Source organism: Pseudoliparis swirei, chromosome 11 (genome assembly GCF_029220125.1).
Source record: "Pseudoliparis swirei isolate HS2019 ecotype Mariana Trench chromosome 11, NWPU_hadal_v1, whole genome shotgun sequence".
Classification (NCBI taxonomy): Eukaryota; Metazoa; Chordata; class Actinopteri; order Perciformes; family Liparidae; genus Pseudoliparis; species Pseudoliparis swirei.
The window spans coordinates 16,408,948-16,428,130 of NC_079398.1; the positions used below are offsets into that span (position 1 = coordinate 16,408,948).

The 19,183-nt window shown below is 43.9% G+C and overlaps 1 protein-coding gene across 1 annotated transcript in view; it reads right to left on the minus strand.

Annotated features, from left to right (window-relative positions):
* LOC130201452 (neuronal PAS domain-containing protein 3) overlaps nucleotides 1–19,183 on the minus strand; it is a 228,276-nt gene that overhangs the window by 75,584 nt on the left and 133,509 nt on the right. Inside the window, exon 5 of the mRNA XM_056426479.1 lies at nucleotides 1,194–1,283. Within this exon, the coding sequence (XP_056282454.1) occupies nucleotides 1,194–1,283 (90 nt within the window). The remainder of the gene's footprint in view (nucleotides 1–1,193; nucleotides 1,284–19,183) is intronic.

Genomic DNA, 19,183 nt, shown 5'->3' on the forward strand with positions numbered 1-19,183 from the left:
GATCGATGGAAAAAGTGGACAAAACCCTTGTTTTGCGCAAAAGTTTATGTCCAAAAGTGTGCTGCGGTCGTATGCTGTTAGTGCCGATGTGTTTGTGGCAAAGAAAATATTAAAAATAAACACAAAAACTAAAAGAGCGCACAATCTCCGCGGAGCTACCTCGACGGCGTCTGGACACAGCCGCGCCATCATTTAGGGCGCGGCTGTGTATTTACATACATTAACTACAAAGAGACACGCAACCACTACAGAGTGACACACAACAACTACAAAGATACAGACAACAACTACAAAGAGACACACAACAACTACAAAGAGACAGAAAACAACTTCAGAGACACACAACAACTACAAAGAGATAAAGACGCCGTGGTGCATTCAAAAAGAAGGTCTGACGGTCATGTGACCTGTTGAACAACGTGTGAAAACCCAGAAAACTACAGAACTACAAATATCAACAACAAAGACTTTTGTTAAAGGTTTTGCAGTTTGCACAAAAGCTGTGAAAGAAACCAGGAAATGTGACACACACACTTACACACATACACACACACACACACACTCACACACACACACTCACAGACACACACACACAGACAAAGCTCGTCAACAGACTTATTAGCGCCTCCAAGGTCGCCGTGCCGACCTTCAGGATGGACGCCTGTCTCTATTAACAGGAACCGATGGAGAGTGAACCAATCGAGACTCAGAACTCGTTACCGAGCTGACACACACACACACACACACACACAATACACACACACACTCTCACAGACACACACACACTCTCAGAGGAATAAAATATGCGCCGTCGCTCGCTGCACAAATCAACAACCGTCCGACGAGCTGATGAGATTTGAACTGAGCCTTAATTTGTTGGGAATTGTCTTTGGTAATGAAGAGAGGGAGAGAGAGAGAGAGGGAGAGAGAGAGAGAGACATTTACAAAGTAAGAAACCAAATCGCTTTGAATAAACGGATAAGTTATATGTGTCTGTCTGAGAGATAGAGAGACAGACATACAGACAGACAGAGAGAGAGAGAGACAGACAGACAGAGAGAGAGAGAGAGAGACAGACAGACAGAGAGACAGGCAGAGAGAGAGACAGACAGACAGGCAGGCAGGCAGAGAGAGATGCAGACAGACAGACAGGCAGACAGACAGACAGACAGACAGACAGACAGGTGACTCACCTGTGACAGGCCCAGGTAGATGGAGACGGTCTCTGAGATGTAGAGGAAGCGTCCCTCTTTGTTCAGAGCGAAGACAAAACCGTCCAGAGACTGAAGAGAGAGACAGACATGAGGACTCTGGGGACTACATGTACGAAGAGTACTCTGTGTACTTAATGTACTCTATGTACTCTGTGTGTACTTAATGTACTCTATGTGTACTCTATGTACTATGTGTACTCTATGTGTACTTAATGTACTCTATGTGTACTCTATGTACTCTATGTGTACTTAATGTACTCTGTGTGTACTCTATGTGTACTTAATGTGTACTCATCGTAATATTGTCTACTCAATACCACTACAATAACATCTACTACTATTAATACTACTCCTTCCACTAGTACTACTACTACACTGAGGGCTGTGTCATGAGGACAGGTACGTCTGCAAACACACACGTATACACACACATATACACACACACACACATAAATACACACATACACTTACACACACATAGGTGTGTCTAATGGTGTATTTATTAGAGGGTCACGGCACAACACTTGACTTCAGCAGAGAAACTCACACATACACGCACACACACACAAATACACACACATACACACACACACACACACTTACACTTGAACAAACAGATACACACAAACGGATCAAAGTGTGTCTAATGCTGTCGTTATGTGAAGATCTTGGCAGAACACTCGACTGCTTGAGCACAAAACACTGATTCACACACACACAGACACACACACACATGTACAGACATTAATACTCATGAGGTCGGGCAGGTTAATTACATGTGGTTCCCGACTGTTGCTGCTGCTGATACACCAGATATCTGTATGTGTGTGTGTATCTCTGTGTGATTTAACCCTTTGATGCTCTATCTATTGAACAAATCTGAACACAGCTCCTACACGACCCTTCAGGGGATTTAATTTGACGTTTTTAATGCATAATATTGAACAATTTATTTTTAATTAGTTGGAATGTATTTTTGTTTATTTATTATTGAATTATTATTGGAGACAATAAATACATTAAAGATGCTTCTATTTTTTTAGTGGAATTGGTCTTTGTAAAAGGTATTTATTGATAAGTTTGAAAGATTATTTAATATCAAATATTTCTAATTATTTGATTTAATAACTGTTTTAATTTATTTATTATTATTGACTCACTTATTCAATAAAATAAATACATTTCCCATCACCTTCAGATCAAGGATGCTCTTATTTTGAAAACAGCTATCATGCTCACTTACCATAGAGAACTAGAATGGGCACTCGGTAGAGCGCATACCTTCGCATATCACAAGATTGGGCATTGAATTATGAACATGTTGGCATTTGTTGCATTACAATTGGATAAACATTGACCGTGCTATGGTAAAAAGAAGATTTTGACCTTTCCATGGCCTTGACCTTGACATTTGACCCGATTGATCCCAAAATCTAATCAAATGGTCCACGGATAATAACCAATCATCCCACCAAATTTCATGCGATTCGGTTTTAAACTGTTTTTGTTATGCGAGTAACACGCATACAAACAAATAAATAAATGAATAAATAAATACACGGCGATCAAAACATAACCTTCCGCATTTTCAATGCAAAGGTAATAAACACAAACACCCCGTGAAGGCCGTTATGTTTCAAACATGACCTTTGACCTCTAGAACCTACATATATATATGTATATATATATATATATATACAGGACTGTCTCAGAAAATTAGAATATTGTGATGAAGTTCTTTATTTTCTGTAATGCAATTCAAAAAACAAAAATGTCATGCATTCTGGATTCATTACAAATCAACTGAAATATTGCAAGCCTTTTATTCTTTTAATATTGCTGATTATGGCTTACAGCTTAAGAAAACTCAAATATCCTATCTCTAAATATTAGAATATCATGAAAAAGTATACTAGTAGGGTATTAAACAAATCACTTGAATTGTCTAATTAACTCGAAACACCTGCAAGGGTTTCCTGAGCCTTGACAAACACTCAGCTGTTATACATCTTTTTTTTACTTGGTCTGAGGAAATATTAAAATTTTATGAGATAGGATTTTAGAGTTTTCTTAAGCTGTAAGCCATAATCAGCAATATAAAAAAAAATAAAAGGCTTGCAATATTTCAGTTGATTTGTAATGAATCCAGAATGCATGACATTTTTGTTTTTTTAATTGCATTACAGAAAATAAAGAACTTTATCACAATATTCTAATTTTCTGAGACAGTCCTGTATGTGTGTGTGTTTGTGTGTGTGTATGTTTGTGTATGTGTGTGTGTCAGTTTAGGCAGCTAACGAGATGCTTATGAGATGTTAATCGCCAATGAGCCTCATCAATGTCCGTCCATGCTGGTTTCATCATTAACACACACCCTGACTCATGTTGTCTGTGTGTGTGTGTGTTTGTTGCTATCATACGGGTCATACAATATATATATTACATATATAATATATCATACGGGTCATACAATATATATTATATATATATACTGTACATATATATATATATTAGGGCTGTCAATCGATTAAAAAAAGATTAACGAATTAATCGCACATTTTGAAATTCATTAATCGCGATTAATGAATTTGTTTTCTTCTTATTTTTAAAGACAAAACTTTACACAGAGCTGTGTTTTCAAAGAGGCTCCTACATATAAAGTTCCAGCGAGTTATTTCATATTGTGGATGATAAATTGTTTCTTCAGTGAAACATCCAGATTAGTAAAAAAAAAATGCATTAGAGACCCCATTGGTCCTGTCATCTTTAACACTGAACAGCATCAGAACCAGTGGCCTTGGTAACTGACTGACATTCAAATATGTCACGTTCACCCTCTGGAGGCTGGGGGCATGTTCTCTATTTTACAAAAAAATGTAAATTCACCTTTTAATGTCTTTTGCATATGACACATCCCCACGTGTTATACATCAAACATTCCAGAACAATCTCAGCTCTATTCAATGAGGCACATTGTCCTCGCGCCGTGTTCTCTGCTCTCTGACTGACAAGTGGCTAATGAGCCTCACCTGTGAGGTGGGAGGTCCTTGTGATTTACTGAGTGTTCATTGGTTGTTTATTTCGCTAAATGTTGACAGACATACGGATTGACAAATCATGGTGAAGGTTTCGTGTGACGAGTTCTTTCCGCGCCGCGTCACCCGACACAATGGCGGACGAGATGGCTACGGTAGCACAAGCGGTAGACCACGGAGGCTCCTGCCGCGATTGTGGAGGTATCGCAGTTTCCACATGGGGTGGAGAAAGGGGTAAACAAGGGACACAAAGAGGGCAAGAAGTGCATTCATTTTGTCAGTTTCAGTTTCGCGGGTATCGCAAGCAGATTTGCGTACGTCACTCCCGGCAAGTGGTTAACGTCAGTGTTCCATTTGATACAGCACTTATCAGAGACGCAGTGCACTACAGATGTCAGTGCACTGTATTGCAGTGTACTTCGTAAAGTGTCCGGTAGTAGACACAGCCAAAGTCTCTCGTTTCAATACCGCATGATGTCATCATTTAGTACATTGTTGTCATTTAGATTCAAGCTTAAGGGGCGGGGCTACAAGGTGATTGCAGGGCTCTCAAGTGTCAAGCATTGAGCGTGAGACTCACGCATTTCGGTCTTAAGTAACGCACTCCCGCCACACATCGTATTTCTCACGCTGAAAAAAACTCTCGGCTATTTAATGTTTTAATGTGCCACAGCGCGCAAACATGAGCTGCCCTCACCGTGGAGGAATCAAGCGCTCCCCTGGAGTTCTGCTGTGAGGAGCCACTTATCAGCCAATCAAAAAAAAGAAGAAATGGGCTACACAATAGCCAATCAGAAAAATAACCGTATCTGTTGTATCTGGGGGGGGGGGGGGGTGCTGATGGAAATGTCACTCTTGCCTGTCTTCAAAACTTGAGAGCCCTGTGATTGACAGGTCTCCTCCTCAGTCCAGATACAGTCAATTCCTGGTTCACTGGTTGCACTAAAAAACAAGATGGCGACGGCAAAATCGTCGAACTCGAAGGCTTCAAAACGTCCAACGAGTGAGAACACAAGAAAACAAAGATGGTTTCAAAAATGGCCGAAATGAAGCTGGGCTTCTCTTTAAGGTTTCAGCTGGAGCAATGTGCTTGTGTCAGGGGATTAAAAACGGATTAATTAAAGTTGGAAAAGCGAGTTGAAAGGTGGATATGTGTGTGTTTGTGTGTGTGTGTGTGTGTGTGTGTGTGTGTATGTGTAATTTATGCTGATATTGCGGTGATGTAATCACACACCGTCTTAAACAAACATAACCTTGCAGACTTCTTGGTTAAATCCCAGCTCGGCCTGAACAATGTTTTTCGGTTTACACCACGAATAATGTAGCAGGGGGCCGGGGTCGTTCCAAAGGTCGGCGAAAAGGTCTCGAGATGCACAAAGGTCGGCGTAACACTCAGGGAACAAGAACAAGCCTCAGTAGCTGAGATATTTCTGTAGGAGCAGCAGCCAGGGGGCGACTCCTCTGGTTGTATAGAAGTCTGTGCTTCATATGGTGAAGCTTCATTCTCTCTCCTGACCACCAGGGGGAGAATCCTCTGGTTGTATAGAAGTCTATACTTCATGGAACCAGCCTGTAATAGTGGGATAGTGTTTTTCACTGCCTTTGTTGATGTTCCACTTGTATTTGCATAATAATAACACACACACAAACACACACAAACCAATCGGTCCCAGTGTGTGTGTGTGTGTGTGTGTGTGTGCACGCATGTGTGCAGATATGCGTGACCATGTGCTGAAATGTTTGGATGTATTATTGTGTCTGTGTGGCATCCAGACCAGTCACGGCACTCAGACACACACACACACACACACACACACACACACAAACACACGCACATATACACACAAACACACGCACACACTGAGGGAACAAATGTACAGAGCAAAAGTCATGCACTAACACACACACACACACACACAGCCATCGTCTCTATCTCCTCTGACTCTCTGAAACACACACACACAGACATCCAGTCTGTGTGTGTGTGTGTCTGGATATGTGTGTGTGTGTGTGTGTGTGTGATCATCACAGACGGTCTGACCGCCTCATAGTAATTATGCTAATTGCCTGGATGCCCTTGCCTTTATTTATGCGCGGCTGCTAAGATAAATAAAAGGAAATTGCTTTGGATCTAACTGTATTCATTTCAGCATGCTAACTAGTGTGTGTGTGTTCGTGTGTCTGTGTGTGTGTGTGTTTGTGTGGAGGGGGGCGAGGCACAGATTTTGTTTACCCTTCACAAATTCTGCAGGTAATTGCAATTTTGATTGTACATTTATTTATTTTATTCTGTGTGTGGACACATTGTATTAATGTGTGTGTGTGTGTGTGTGTTTGTGTGTGAGAGAGCTTCCCGTCTCTCAGTCCTCCGTCATAATGAAACGTTTGGTTCTATTAGAGTAAAGCGCTGCGAGACCTCCAGATATCGTTCTACCCGGTAACGATGATGTCATTAAAGGGACTTTTTTAATAGGGGTACTTAATGCATTCGCGGGCGAGCGTAAGATTTTGGAGACAAATTATTTTCATTCTTTTAATTAATATGCTAAATAATTTCTCGATTAATTTGGTTCAAACGTTTGATCTTTAAAATGTCAAAAGACTTTCTTTTTTTAACGCCGTTAATTGGAGTAATAATACAACGAAAGTTATAGTATCACATTAGACCACATGATCAATAATGAGTCATAAAAATGGGTTTCATGCAGTTTAAGGTTCCCTTTAACGTCCTAAATACCATTAAAGTGTTCCCTTGATTCATATCCTTGAATAAGAAACATATGTAAAACTAATTAGAACATTTTACATGTTTCAAACCCTTAAAAGGCACAAGAAACATCCAGAAAACCCATTAAAAGCCCCCTTCATACGTATCAATACATCAATTCATCCATTCATCACACAGAATGTGGGGTGAGAGATGTGAATTAAAGATATTCGGACTTTTTCTGAGTTTGTTGGGAGATCTGGTTCCTAAACTCATTTTTTTCCTAAATAAACGACAAGCAATTAATTTGTTTGGTCGGCCTCTAAATTTAGTCCAGAGTGAGACATCTCAACAGACAAAGATGTTGTCTTAGCTCCGGTAGCTCCTCAGAGGACGGACCGTTTACAGGTGAACCTCCGCCACAGCGCCCCCTTCAGGACGTACAGGAACACACACGTACACTTAGAGGAATCTATAAGAGTATACAAAGACACGCACACGCACACACGCACACACTCACTCACTCACTTACTCTCTCACACACACACTCACTCACTCTCACACACACACACACACACACCCCACACACACACACACACATCTAAATCTGGGCGTTTAGACAGCTAAAGAAAGAATTGCAATTGATTAGTGAGCGCTGCTGAATGGTTCGCTCCCTCAGCTTCCCACCTCCACAGATTACTGCATCGATCGCCCTCACACACACACACACACACACACACACACACACACACACACACACACAGCAGATGAGGCTATCTTTTAACCATTCAGAACGGGCGGTTTAAGTGTTACTGTTGAGTTCTCTGCCTCCTAATGACAAATGGAAAAGTAGTTGTGTGTGTGTGTGTGTGTGTGTGTGTGTGTGTGTGTGTGTGTGTTTGTGTGTGTGTGTGTATGTTTGTGTATGATAAAGAACAAATTAATTGTATTTAAAAAAAGGATGGAAAATTAAGTGTGGGGGGGGGGTGATATATAGGAAATCAACAAATACAGACGTAAGGAAAGGAGGATGAAGTGATGAAGAGAACGACGAGAGGAATAAAGAAGAGAGGAAGAGACATTAAAGAGAGAAGGAGACAAAGGGATTCAAACTATTAATCACTAAAGTAACTTATCTATACACAACGTCTCAACAACAAGCTGCTCTTCGTCTTCTCCTCCTCTTCTCGGAATTCAGAATTTTCAAAATAAACTTCACAGGAATCTACAACACAACCTCTTCTTCTATTGTTTCCTAAACACAACCTCTTCTTCTATTGTTTCTGAAACACAACCTCTTCTTCTATTGTTTCTGAAACACAACCTCTTCTTCTATTGTTTCCCCTAAGCGTTCCCTCTATTATAACACCAACATTATTCAAATTGGCCTTGTAGTTCCTCTGGTTGTATAGAAGTTAAAGCTGCATTCTCTCTACTGACCACCAGGTGAATGTCAGGTGACACGAAAGAGGAGTTTCAACTTCCTGTTCCGAGAGATGAACTACTTCCTGTCTAACTAATGCGCCGACAAGCAGCTTCAAGAGCCGTCCTGACATTCTGCATGTAAAGGTCAACACACACACACACACACACATACACACACACACACACACACACACATACACACACACACACTCCTGCTATCATTGCCAAGTCCAAAAGGTCAACTTCATGTTGATTGGTGATAGAACTATCAAATGAATCAATCAATAGCCAGGAGGAGCAGGATGAGGAGGCTCCTGTGAGAGAGAGAGAGAGAGGGAGAGAGAGAGAGGAAGATGCCAGCAGGTCAACATGTCAATAAGAGAGAGAGAGAGAGTTGAGGGTGAGAGAAGAGGAAGAGGGGAAGACGAGGGTTAAGAAAGGTCAACACGCATCAATATTGTAAAGAGAGAGGTGAGAGCGTAACGGAGGAGAGAGAGAGAGGGAGAGAGAGGGAGAGAGAGAAGTCCTCCAGTTTAACGCTCTGCTCAGGATTCAATAACGAGGTGTTTTTCTACACTAAGATATAAAATATAATTATTAACAACTTCATTTTCATTTTGGATTAAAGGTCGTCATCATTCAAACACACACACACACACACACATTCACACACACACACACACACACACACACACACACTCACACTCACTGACACACACAAACACACACACTTACACACACACACACACACACACAGTCTCACCTCTTCAGGGAATTAAAGTGATATTGAGCTCTGAGCAATAACTGGAAGAGTGGAAATATTACTCGAGAGCTGTGTGTGTGTGTGTGTGTAGTTGTGTGACTGTGTGTGTGTGTGTGTGTGTGTATGGTGTGTGAATGTGACTGTGTGTGTGTGTGTAGTTGTGTGTGTGTGAATGTGTGAATGTGACTGTGTGTGTGTGTGTAGTTGTGTGTGTGTGTGTTGGTCACCTGTCCACTTGTCGATTGTTGCTTTTGATTAAAAACGAGGAGCGGCGACAGGTCTGAGTGTCTGCAATAACCCCCTGATGCTGTTGTCTCTCTCTCTCTCTCTCTCTTTCTCTCTCAGTCTAACTGAGTAGTTTCCCGTGAACTTTATTTTGAAAAACTCTTCCTGTAAGGAGCAGGCCGTGTTGATTCCTCTGTGTGTGTGTGTGTGTGTGAATGTGTGTGTGTGTGAGTGTGAGTTCTGGTTTGCTGTCAGACATGAAGATGGTTATTGATTGGTCGACTTGTTCGTCCAAACAACCAAACACACACACACACACACACACACACTGACACACACTCAGAGTCTCCTCGTCAGTGGGATCCGTCTTCATCTTTGGTTTTACTTTTATTTTTCCGGCGGGTGTGATTGTTTCGGTCACCTGCAGCGTTGAACCGGGGCTTAGTGCTGTTCTCAGTCTGATAGGTCAGGAGTCTGGAGCTCAACGTATGTTTCTAAAGAAAATAACCTTTGTTCTGTTACCATGGAGATAAGATGTGGTGACACAACCACACACACACACACACACACACACATTATGTTGCGTGATCCAAGGACAGGAGTATTGATAAATCTCTTTAATGCTCTCCAGATGGATGCTGTTGCTTTGCAGTTTAACCTTAGGATACCCTTCCAAAACACAGACACACACAAACACACTCACACACTTACACACACACACACTCACACACTTACACACACACACAAACTCACACACACACACACACTCACACACACACACTCACACACTTACACACACACACAAACTCACACAAACTCACACACACACTCACACACACACACACACACACACTGACACACACACACACACGGCTCATCACACGTCATCTTCGTTCCCGATTAACTTGATAAAAGAATCACCGATAACATCTTCAATATTAAGAAAGAGAAATGTAATTAGATGCTCGTTTAATCTATTATCTCCATGGTTACGGTGAACGTCTCCGTTCAGCCGCGTGTCTGTGGGAGGAGCTACCATGCCAGGTGCCACCTGATGGGAGGAGCTACCATGCCAGGTGCCACCTGATGGGAGGAGCTACCATGCCAGGTGCCACCTGATGGGAGGAGCTACCATGCCAGGTGCCACCTGATGGGAGGAGCTACCATGCAAGGAGCCTCCTGATGGGAGGAGCTACCATGCAAGGAGCCTCCTGATGGGAGGAGCTACCATGCGAGGGGCCTCCTGATGGGAGGAGCTACCTTTGTCTTTTTAATTGCTTGTTTTCTTTAAATATCTATGACAGATGAAAGGAATAAAGTAAAAAGGTATTAGCCCTTGAGAAGCATATTACATTGACATGTTTACATGTAGCGTGTGGCATGTAGCGTGAACCGTTAGCGGCGTGGAGTGGGCGTGAGGGTTTCAGTCCCTCGACACGAGGAAGGGTTGAGGCTTTTATAGAGACGTCCAGAGCAGAGGGAGGAAGAGGAGGAGAACAGAGGGAGACAGGGGGCGAGAGAGAGACAGAGAGACAGAGAGAGAGGGAGAGAGAGGGAGAGATATTATGATCCAAAGCAGTGGTTGGCATTTGTCTTCATTTAGTGTGACTGCCTTCATGCGTTATTATTAGTGGCTGTCGGAGAGAAAGAGAGGGGGGGGGGGGGGAGAGAGAGAGACGAGAAGTAAATGAAGTGCAGTAAAAGAGAGAGAGAGAACGAGAAATGAAGAGGGGTGGAAGAGAGAGAAAGCTTTGGGTTTCCAGCAACGGGCGGCGAAGGAATCAACCACTGAAACACACATACACACACAGACACACACGCACGCACACACACGCACACACACACACACACACACACACACACACAGACACACACGCACGCACACACACACACACACACACACACAAAGAGGCTGTTACTTTGGAGGCGGTCCAGAACATGACATCTATTTTAAATATGTGTCCTGCTCACAAGGAGATGAAGGAAGGTCAATGGACTCCCCCCACACATACACAAACACACACACACACACATACACACACACGCACACGCACACATTTACACATATACACACACACACACACATTTACACACTCACTCACACTCACACACAGGTTCTCTTCTTCATTCTTTATGTAATTTAATTTTCATCTTTCCAAAGAGACAAATGTTGCAAATCTGATCTCCAATGATCAATGAATCTGATCAGCCGATCGATCCCCAGTGGATGTGAGGAGATAGAGAGAGAGAGAGAGAGAGAGAGAGAGAGAGAGAGCTGCAGACTCTACACCCCAAATCAGACCTGTCGCTGGGCAGATTAGGTGAGTTTCTTCCTGACATGTTGTTGTGACATGTTGTTGTGACATGTTGTTCCTGACTTGTTGTTCCTGACATGTTGGTCCTGACTTGTTGTTCCTGACATGTTGTTGTGACATGTTGTTGTGACATGTTGTTCCTGACATGTTGTTGTGCCATGTTGTTCCTGACATGTTGTTGTGGTATGTTGTTCCTGACATGTTGTTGTGACATGTTGTTCCTGACATGTTGTTGTGACATGTTGTTGTGCCATGTTGTTCCTGACATGTTGTTGTGACATGTTGTTCCTGACATGTTGTTGTGGCATGTTGTTGTGACATGTTGTTCCTGACATGTTGTTGTGACATGTTGTTCCTGACATGTTGTTGTGGCATGTTGTTGTGACATGTTGTTGTGACATGTTGTTCCTGACATGTTGTTGTGACATGTTGTTCCTGACATGCTGTTGTGACATGTTGTTCCTGACATGTTGATGTGACATGTTGTTCCTGACATGTTGTTGTGACATGTTGTTGTGACATGTTGTTGTGACATGTTATTCCTGACATGTTGTTGTGACATGTTGTTCCTGACATGTTGTTGTGACATGTTATTCCTGACATGTTGTTGTGACATGTTGTTCCTGACATGTTGTTGTGACATGTTGTTGAACTTCTCGGAACACGGCCCCCCGCTGATCCTTCTGGGTGACTTTAACATCCAGACAGAGAAGTCATGTGATCTCTTACTCTTACTGTCTTTTTTTGACCTCTCACTAAGTCCCTCCCCTCCCACTCACAAAGCCGGCAACCGCCTTGACTACATTTTCACTAGAAGCTGCTCTACCTCTAACCTCACTGTAACTCCTCTCCATGTCTCTGACCACTTCTTCATCTCTTACTCTCTCTCGCTCTCTGGTACTGACAACCCACCCATATCTACAGACTCTGCACCTGTACGGCGCAACATTCGCACCCTCTGTCCCTCCTCCCTGGCCTCCTCTGTCCTATCTGCTCTCCCGTCAACTAGCTCCTTCTCACTCATGCATCCTAACTCTGCCACAGACACACTCCTCTCTTCCCTGTCTTCATCTCTTGATTCTCTTTGTCCTTTTAAGACACGACCGGTTCGGAAATCCTCTCCGGCTCCATGGTTGTCGGACTCGGTGCGCGCCGAGAGAGCCACCCTGCGAGCGACGGAAAGAAAATGGCGAAAAACTAATCAAGCGGAAGACCTGCTCTTCTATCAATCTCTCCTCTCCTCATTCTCTACCTCTATCTCTGCAGCCAAAAGCTCGTTCTACCTGACCAAAATTCAGTCTTCCTTCTCTAACCCTAAAAAACTCTTCTCTATCTTTTCCAACCTCCTTGATCCCCCCTGTCCCCCTCCTCCTTCCACCCTTTTGCCGAGCCACTTTGTCGACTACTTTACAAACAAGATAGACGACATACGCTCCTCCTTTACTAATCCATCTTCTATCACCTCACCAACACTAACTTCTTCATCCCCCTCTCTTTCCTCTTTCACCCCCCTGTCTCCCAATCAAGTGCTTAGCTTGGTGACCTCCGCTCGACCGACCACCTGCGCCCTTGACCCCGTCTCCCATTCTCCAGGCTATTGCTCCTGACCTTCTGACCTTCCTCACCCATCTTATTAACATCTCCCTCTCAACTGGCTGTTTCCCTAACTCTCTGAAGGAGGCGAGAGTCAACCCTCTCCTGAAGAAACCCACGCTTGACCCGTCTGAAGTCAGCAACTACAGACCGGTCTCTCTTCTTCCTTTTCTCTCCAAAACTCTGGAGCGAGCTATCTTGAGCCAAGTGTCCTCCTATCTCCACAGTAACAGCCTTCTTGACCCTCACCAGTCTGGATTCAAGGCCGGCCACTCAACAGACTGCCCTCCTTGCTGTCTCTGAGCAGCTTCACACTGCTAGAGCAGCCTCTCTCTCCTCTGTCCTTATCCTTCTAGACCTTTCTGCAGCATTTGACACCGTGAACCACCAGATCCTGATCTCTTCTCTTCAGGACCTGGGGATCTCAGGCACTGCACTCGCTCTTTTCTCTTCCTACCTTAACGACCGCACTTACCGGGTAACTTGGAGAGGATCTGTGTCTGATCCTTGTCCTCTCACTATGGGGTTCCTCAAGGCTCCGTCCTGGGTCCCCTCCTCTTCTCTCTGTACACAAATTCTCTCGGCTCTGTCATTCGTTCGCATGGCTTCTCCTACCATAGCTATGCTGATGACACCCAACTGATCTTCTCGTTTGCACCGGCCGAAACACAGGTGGCGGCGCGAATCTCTGCCTGTCTGACCGACATCTCTCAGTGGATGTCTGCTCACCACCTGAAGATCAACCCTGACAAGACCGAGCTACTATTCCTTCCAGGGAAAGGCTCCCCCACCCATGACCTGACTACCACATTCAACAGCTCTGTGTTGGCCCCTACCCTGACTGCCAGGAACCTCGGGGTGACACTAGACAGTCGACTCTCCCTGACGGCCAACATCGCTGCGACGACGCGTTCCTGTAGGTACATGCTGCACAACATCAGGAGAATACGGCCTCTTCTTACTCAGAAGGCGGCCCAGGTTCTGGTCCAGGCTCTGGTCATTTCACGCCAACTCCCTCCTGGCTGGTCTACCCGCTAAGGCCATCCGACCTCTGCAGCTCATCCAGAATGCAGCAGCTCGACTGGTCTTCAGCCTCCCGAAATTCACCCACACCACTCCGCTCCTCCGCTCTCTTCACTGGTTACCGGTGGCTGCTCGCATCCGCTTCAAAACACTGGTTCTGGCGTACCGTGCTCTGAACGGATCGGGCCCCGTCTACATCCGGGATATGGTCACACCGTACACCCCGGCACGTTCGCTCCGCTCGGCAACAGCCAATCGTCTTGTGCCTCCTGCACCTCGAGCTAATCACTCTACATCCAGACTGTTTGCTGTCCTGGCTCCTCAGTGGTGGAACGAGCTCCTCACTGACATCAGGACAGCAGAAAGTCTCTGCATCTTCCGCCGGAGACTGAAAACACATCTTTTCCGACTATATCTGGATTAAAACACAGATTTGCATTTCAGTGGCACTGGGATGGCACTTATTGTGGTGCTTTTGTGGTTCGACTGAGTTGAGGAAATGTTGCTTCCTGTGTTCTTGTAGTTCTTGGTTTGTACTCTAGGTTGATGCACTTATTGTAAGTCGCTTTGGATAAAAGCCTCTGCTAAATGACATGTAATGTAATGTAATTGTTGTAACATGTTGTTATGTTGTTTCTGACATGTTGTTGTGACATGTTGTTGTGGCATGTTGTTGTGACATGTTGTTGTGGCATGTTGTTTCTGACATGTTGTTTCTGACATGTTGTTGTTGCATGTGTTTGTGACATGTTGTTGTGACATGTTGTTGTGGCATGTTGTTCCTGACATGTTGTTGTGGCATGTTGTTGTGACATGTTGTTGTGGCATGTTGTTGTGGCATGTTGTTCCTGACATGTTGTTTCTGACATGTTGTTGTGACATGTTGTTGTGGCATGTTGTTTCTGACATGTTGTTTCTGACATGTTGTTGTGACATGTTGTTGTGACATGTTGTTGTGACATGTTGTTGTGGCATGTTGTTTCTGACATGTTGTTGTTGCATGTGTTTGTGACATGTTGTTGTGACATGTTGTTGTGGCATGTTGTTTCTGACATGTTGTTGTTGCATGTATTTGTGACATGTTGTTCCTGACATGTTGTTGTGACATGTTGTTCCTGACATGTTGTTGTGACATGTTATTCCTGACATGTTGTTGTGACATGTTGTTGTGACATGTTGTTGTTTTGACCGTCAAACAAACAAAAACACATCAAACACTGAAAGTCATGACTCAACGTTCTCACATCTGAACCTCTGGAGAACGTTCCGGTCCGGTTCCTCTACACTGTGAACGACACTGAGTCTGGGTTCTCCTGAGCGGTGGACGAAGACGCTTGAATCCCCGTCAGTCTGGAGGAACCACAGAGGAACCATGAAGGAACCATTAAGGAACCACAGAGGAACTGTGCTCTTCAGTTTAAAGATGTTCCACCAGTGAGACTTCTTCTTCTTCTTCTTCCCTTGCTTTATTCTTTTCCTCCTCTCTCTTCTTCAATTTAATTTTTCCACCCGCTGATATTTTTCCATTTAGTTTCTTCTTCCACAAAAAAAAAAAAAGTTTGATGCACTCAGGCATACAAATGTAGAATCATGTACACACACACACACACACACACACACACACACACACAGGTACACCTGCTCGTCCCCTCCTAACCAGCTGATGTAGTGCGGAGGCACGTCCAGGAGTGGAAAACAAACGCCCCCTGGCAGCAGAGAGATGATGGTCCACACACGCCCGACACCCGGAGTACACGAGGCGTTCAAGGACCCGTGGAGAACACCCCCCCCCCTCCCCCGCCCACCCACCCAGACTCAGTAAACCCCACCCGCCTGGTGCTCCGCGTAGAGCAAAACAAGCACCGTGAGGAGCGTGTTGAGCCCAGTGATCCTGACGGGGTGCGTTAGGTTTAAAACCAGAGCAAATACACACACACACACACACACACACACAGATCGGTGAGGGGAGTGAAGCCGTAACCTTCCCCTCCCTACCCACAATCCCTCAGGGGACTGGCCCTCGCCAGCTGCTGCCAGTGAAGCTCGACACACTCAAGCTCACAAGGTGAAGAATGAGAGAGAGAGAGAGAGAGAGAGAGAGAGAGAGAAAGGTGGGGCGGCTGATAGAGCGTCATCATGGAAGCGTTTCCCATTTGATGAGAGCAGATTTCTCTGTTGGATTGTAGTGATTATGGAGGTGACCGAGACATGCCACACACACACACACACACACACACACACACTGATACATGTGTTCATGGCACTGTAACACACACACACACACACACACACACCTCTGCAGGCGTGTTCATGAGAACACGGCTCATGTGTTTCACATCCAGCCCTCAGCAGGTTTTTACCTTTCTATTATTTTTATTTTACGACAACAATGACGCACACAAACACACAAACACACAACACACACAAACAAGTCAAAGCTAAATGTAACAGGAATTATTTTTACACAAGACAGACATTTAGCTGATTCACCAATTATTAAAGAGTATTTTTATATTGTTTGTGCATTATTATTATGCATTTATATTAATGTAATTATTAATGTATTATTATTTTCATTATTATTGTAGTATTATGTATTATTTAAATAATAATTCTTATTTTTGTACATTTCTTTTTTACTATTAACTATTAATTATATACATGAATAAAACCATCAGCAGTGGCTATAACATATAAATTATAGAAACAGCTTAAAGAGACAGTCCACTAAAAATATATATTCTATAATTTATAATATATAATATATAATAATTAATTTATAATATATAATATATAATATAATACATGTTGGACCACGACAGATAAGAGGACACATATCTCATGTGTGTGTGTTTATATGTGCATGTGCGTGTGTTTGTGTGTGTGTGTTTGTATGTCTATGTGTGTGTGTTTGTTTGTATGTGTATTTGTGTGTGTGTGTGTGTGTTTGTGTGTATTTGTGTGTGTGTTTGTGTGTACGTGTTTGTATGTCTATGTGTGTGTGTTTGTTTGTATGTGTATTTGTGTGTGTTTGTGTGTTTGTGTGTATGTGTGTTTGTGTGTTTGTATGTCTATGTGTGTGTGTTTGTTTGTGTGTTTGTGTGTATGTGTGTTTGTGTATTTGTGTGTGTGTGTGTGTGTGTGTTTGTGTGTCACGTGTGTACTTGGAGCAATGAATAAATGTATGAAGACACATCAATAAATATGCAATTACACACGGGGCGGTGTCACACACAGTAAGAAACAAACACACACTCACACATATACACACACACCCCTATACACACACACTAACACACATATATACACACACACACAGAACAGCGCGACAGAAGGAGATATAATCTGATCGTCTTTTGGTTGTTGCCGTTTGTTCCATCGTCACTTTGAGTTTCCTCTGAGAATCATTTCTCCTCTCTCTCTCTTTCTCTCTCTCTCGCTTTCTCTCTCTCTCTCTCTCTCTCTCTCCGCATCACTGCGGCGAGGGAGAGGGGTCAAAGTTCACAGCGATCCGCCCGCCTCCCACTGGACCCCTTGATTGACAGCAATCAGGACTAACACCCCCTCCCCCCTCCTCCCTCCCCCTTTCCCCCCTCCCTCCTCCACCTGTCAAGACAAAGTGGCTGCCCGTGTGTGTGTATGTGTGTATGTGTGTGTGTGTGTGTGTGTGGACCATTTCCTCTGTCGTGCCAAATGATATCCCCCCCCCCCCCACCCCACAGACTGTCAGGAGGCCACCGCGCCGCCATTAGTATGAGCGCATGTTTGTTTAAAGAGACGGTACGCCTTTAAAATCAAACAATTACAAAAGCAGACCTGAACTCCTCTTCTTGTCCTCTTCTTGTCCTCTTCTTCAGCTTCTCATCTTTTTTTAAATGTCTTTCCTTCACTCTCTGGACGCCTCGTTTATTGGTTCAGATCTCTCTCTCTCTCTCTTCCTCTCCCTCTCCCCCCACCTTTCCTCCCTCCCTCTCATTTTCCCTCTCCTTCCCCTCCTTTCCTCTCTCTACCTCTCTCTCCCTTTCCCTCTCTGTCTCCCTTCCTCCCTCTCTCTACCTCTCACTTTCCCTCTCCTCTCCCCTCCCCTCTCTCTCTCCGTCTCTCTCTCTCCGTTATTCCCACGGCTAATGAACCTGTCGGCCTCACAGGAAGTGGGCGAGGTGGTGAGGGGGTTTGTGGGTAATCAGTGATGCGAGGCTCGCCGCTCACCGGCGTGACCTTTAGTCTCGCCGCCGCTGCCGGGTCACGCCAGCCTCTGGAGTCATCTGTACATGCAGGCTGCGAGTGTGTGTGTGTGTGTGTGTTTGCTTTTGAATATGCAATGTAACTGAATCTCGAGGCCCGAGTCCAGCGCTCCTCTGTGTGTGTGTGTGTGTGTGTGTGTGTGTGTGTGTGTGTGTGTGTGTGTGTGTGTGTGTGTGTGTGTGTGTGTGTGTGTGTGTGTGTGTGTGTGTGTGTGTGTATTAATTTGACACGTTAGCTTTGATAAACATTAAATTATTAAAAAACATTCTTTGGTTGTCTTTCCATCTCCCGTCAGGTACATTTTTAAATTAAATAAAAAATAACCTCTCGTCACCACGCCGACACTTTCAGGCTTTTCACGTGTGCATTTAAAACTAGAATGGGCACTCGGTAGAGCGCATACCTTTGCATATCACAAGATTGGGCATTGAATTATGAACATTTTGGCATTAGTTGCATGCCAATTGGACAAAAATGTATCGTGCTATGGTAAAAAAAAGATTTTGAACTTTCCATGACCTTGACCTTTGACCCGATTGATCCCAAAATCTAATCAAATGGTCCCCGGATAATAACCAATCATCCCACCAAATTCCATGTGATTCAAGAAGATTTGAGCTGTTCATGACCTTTGACCT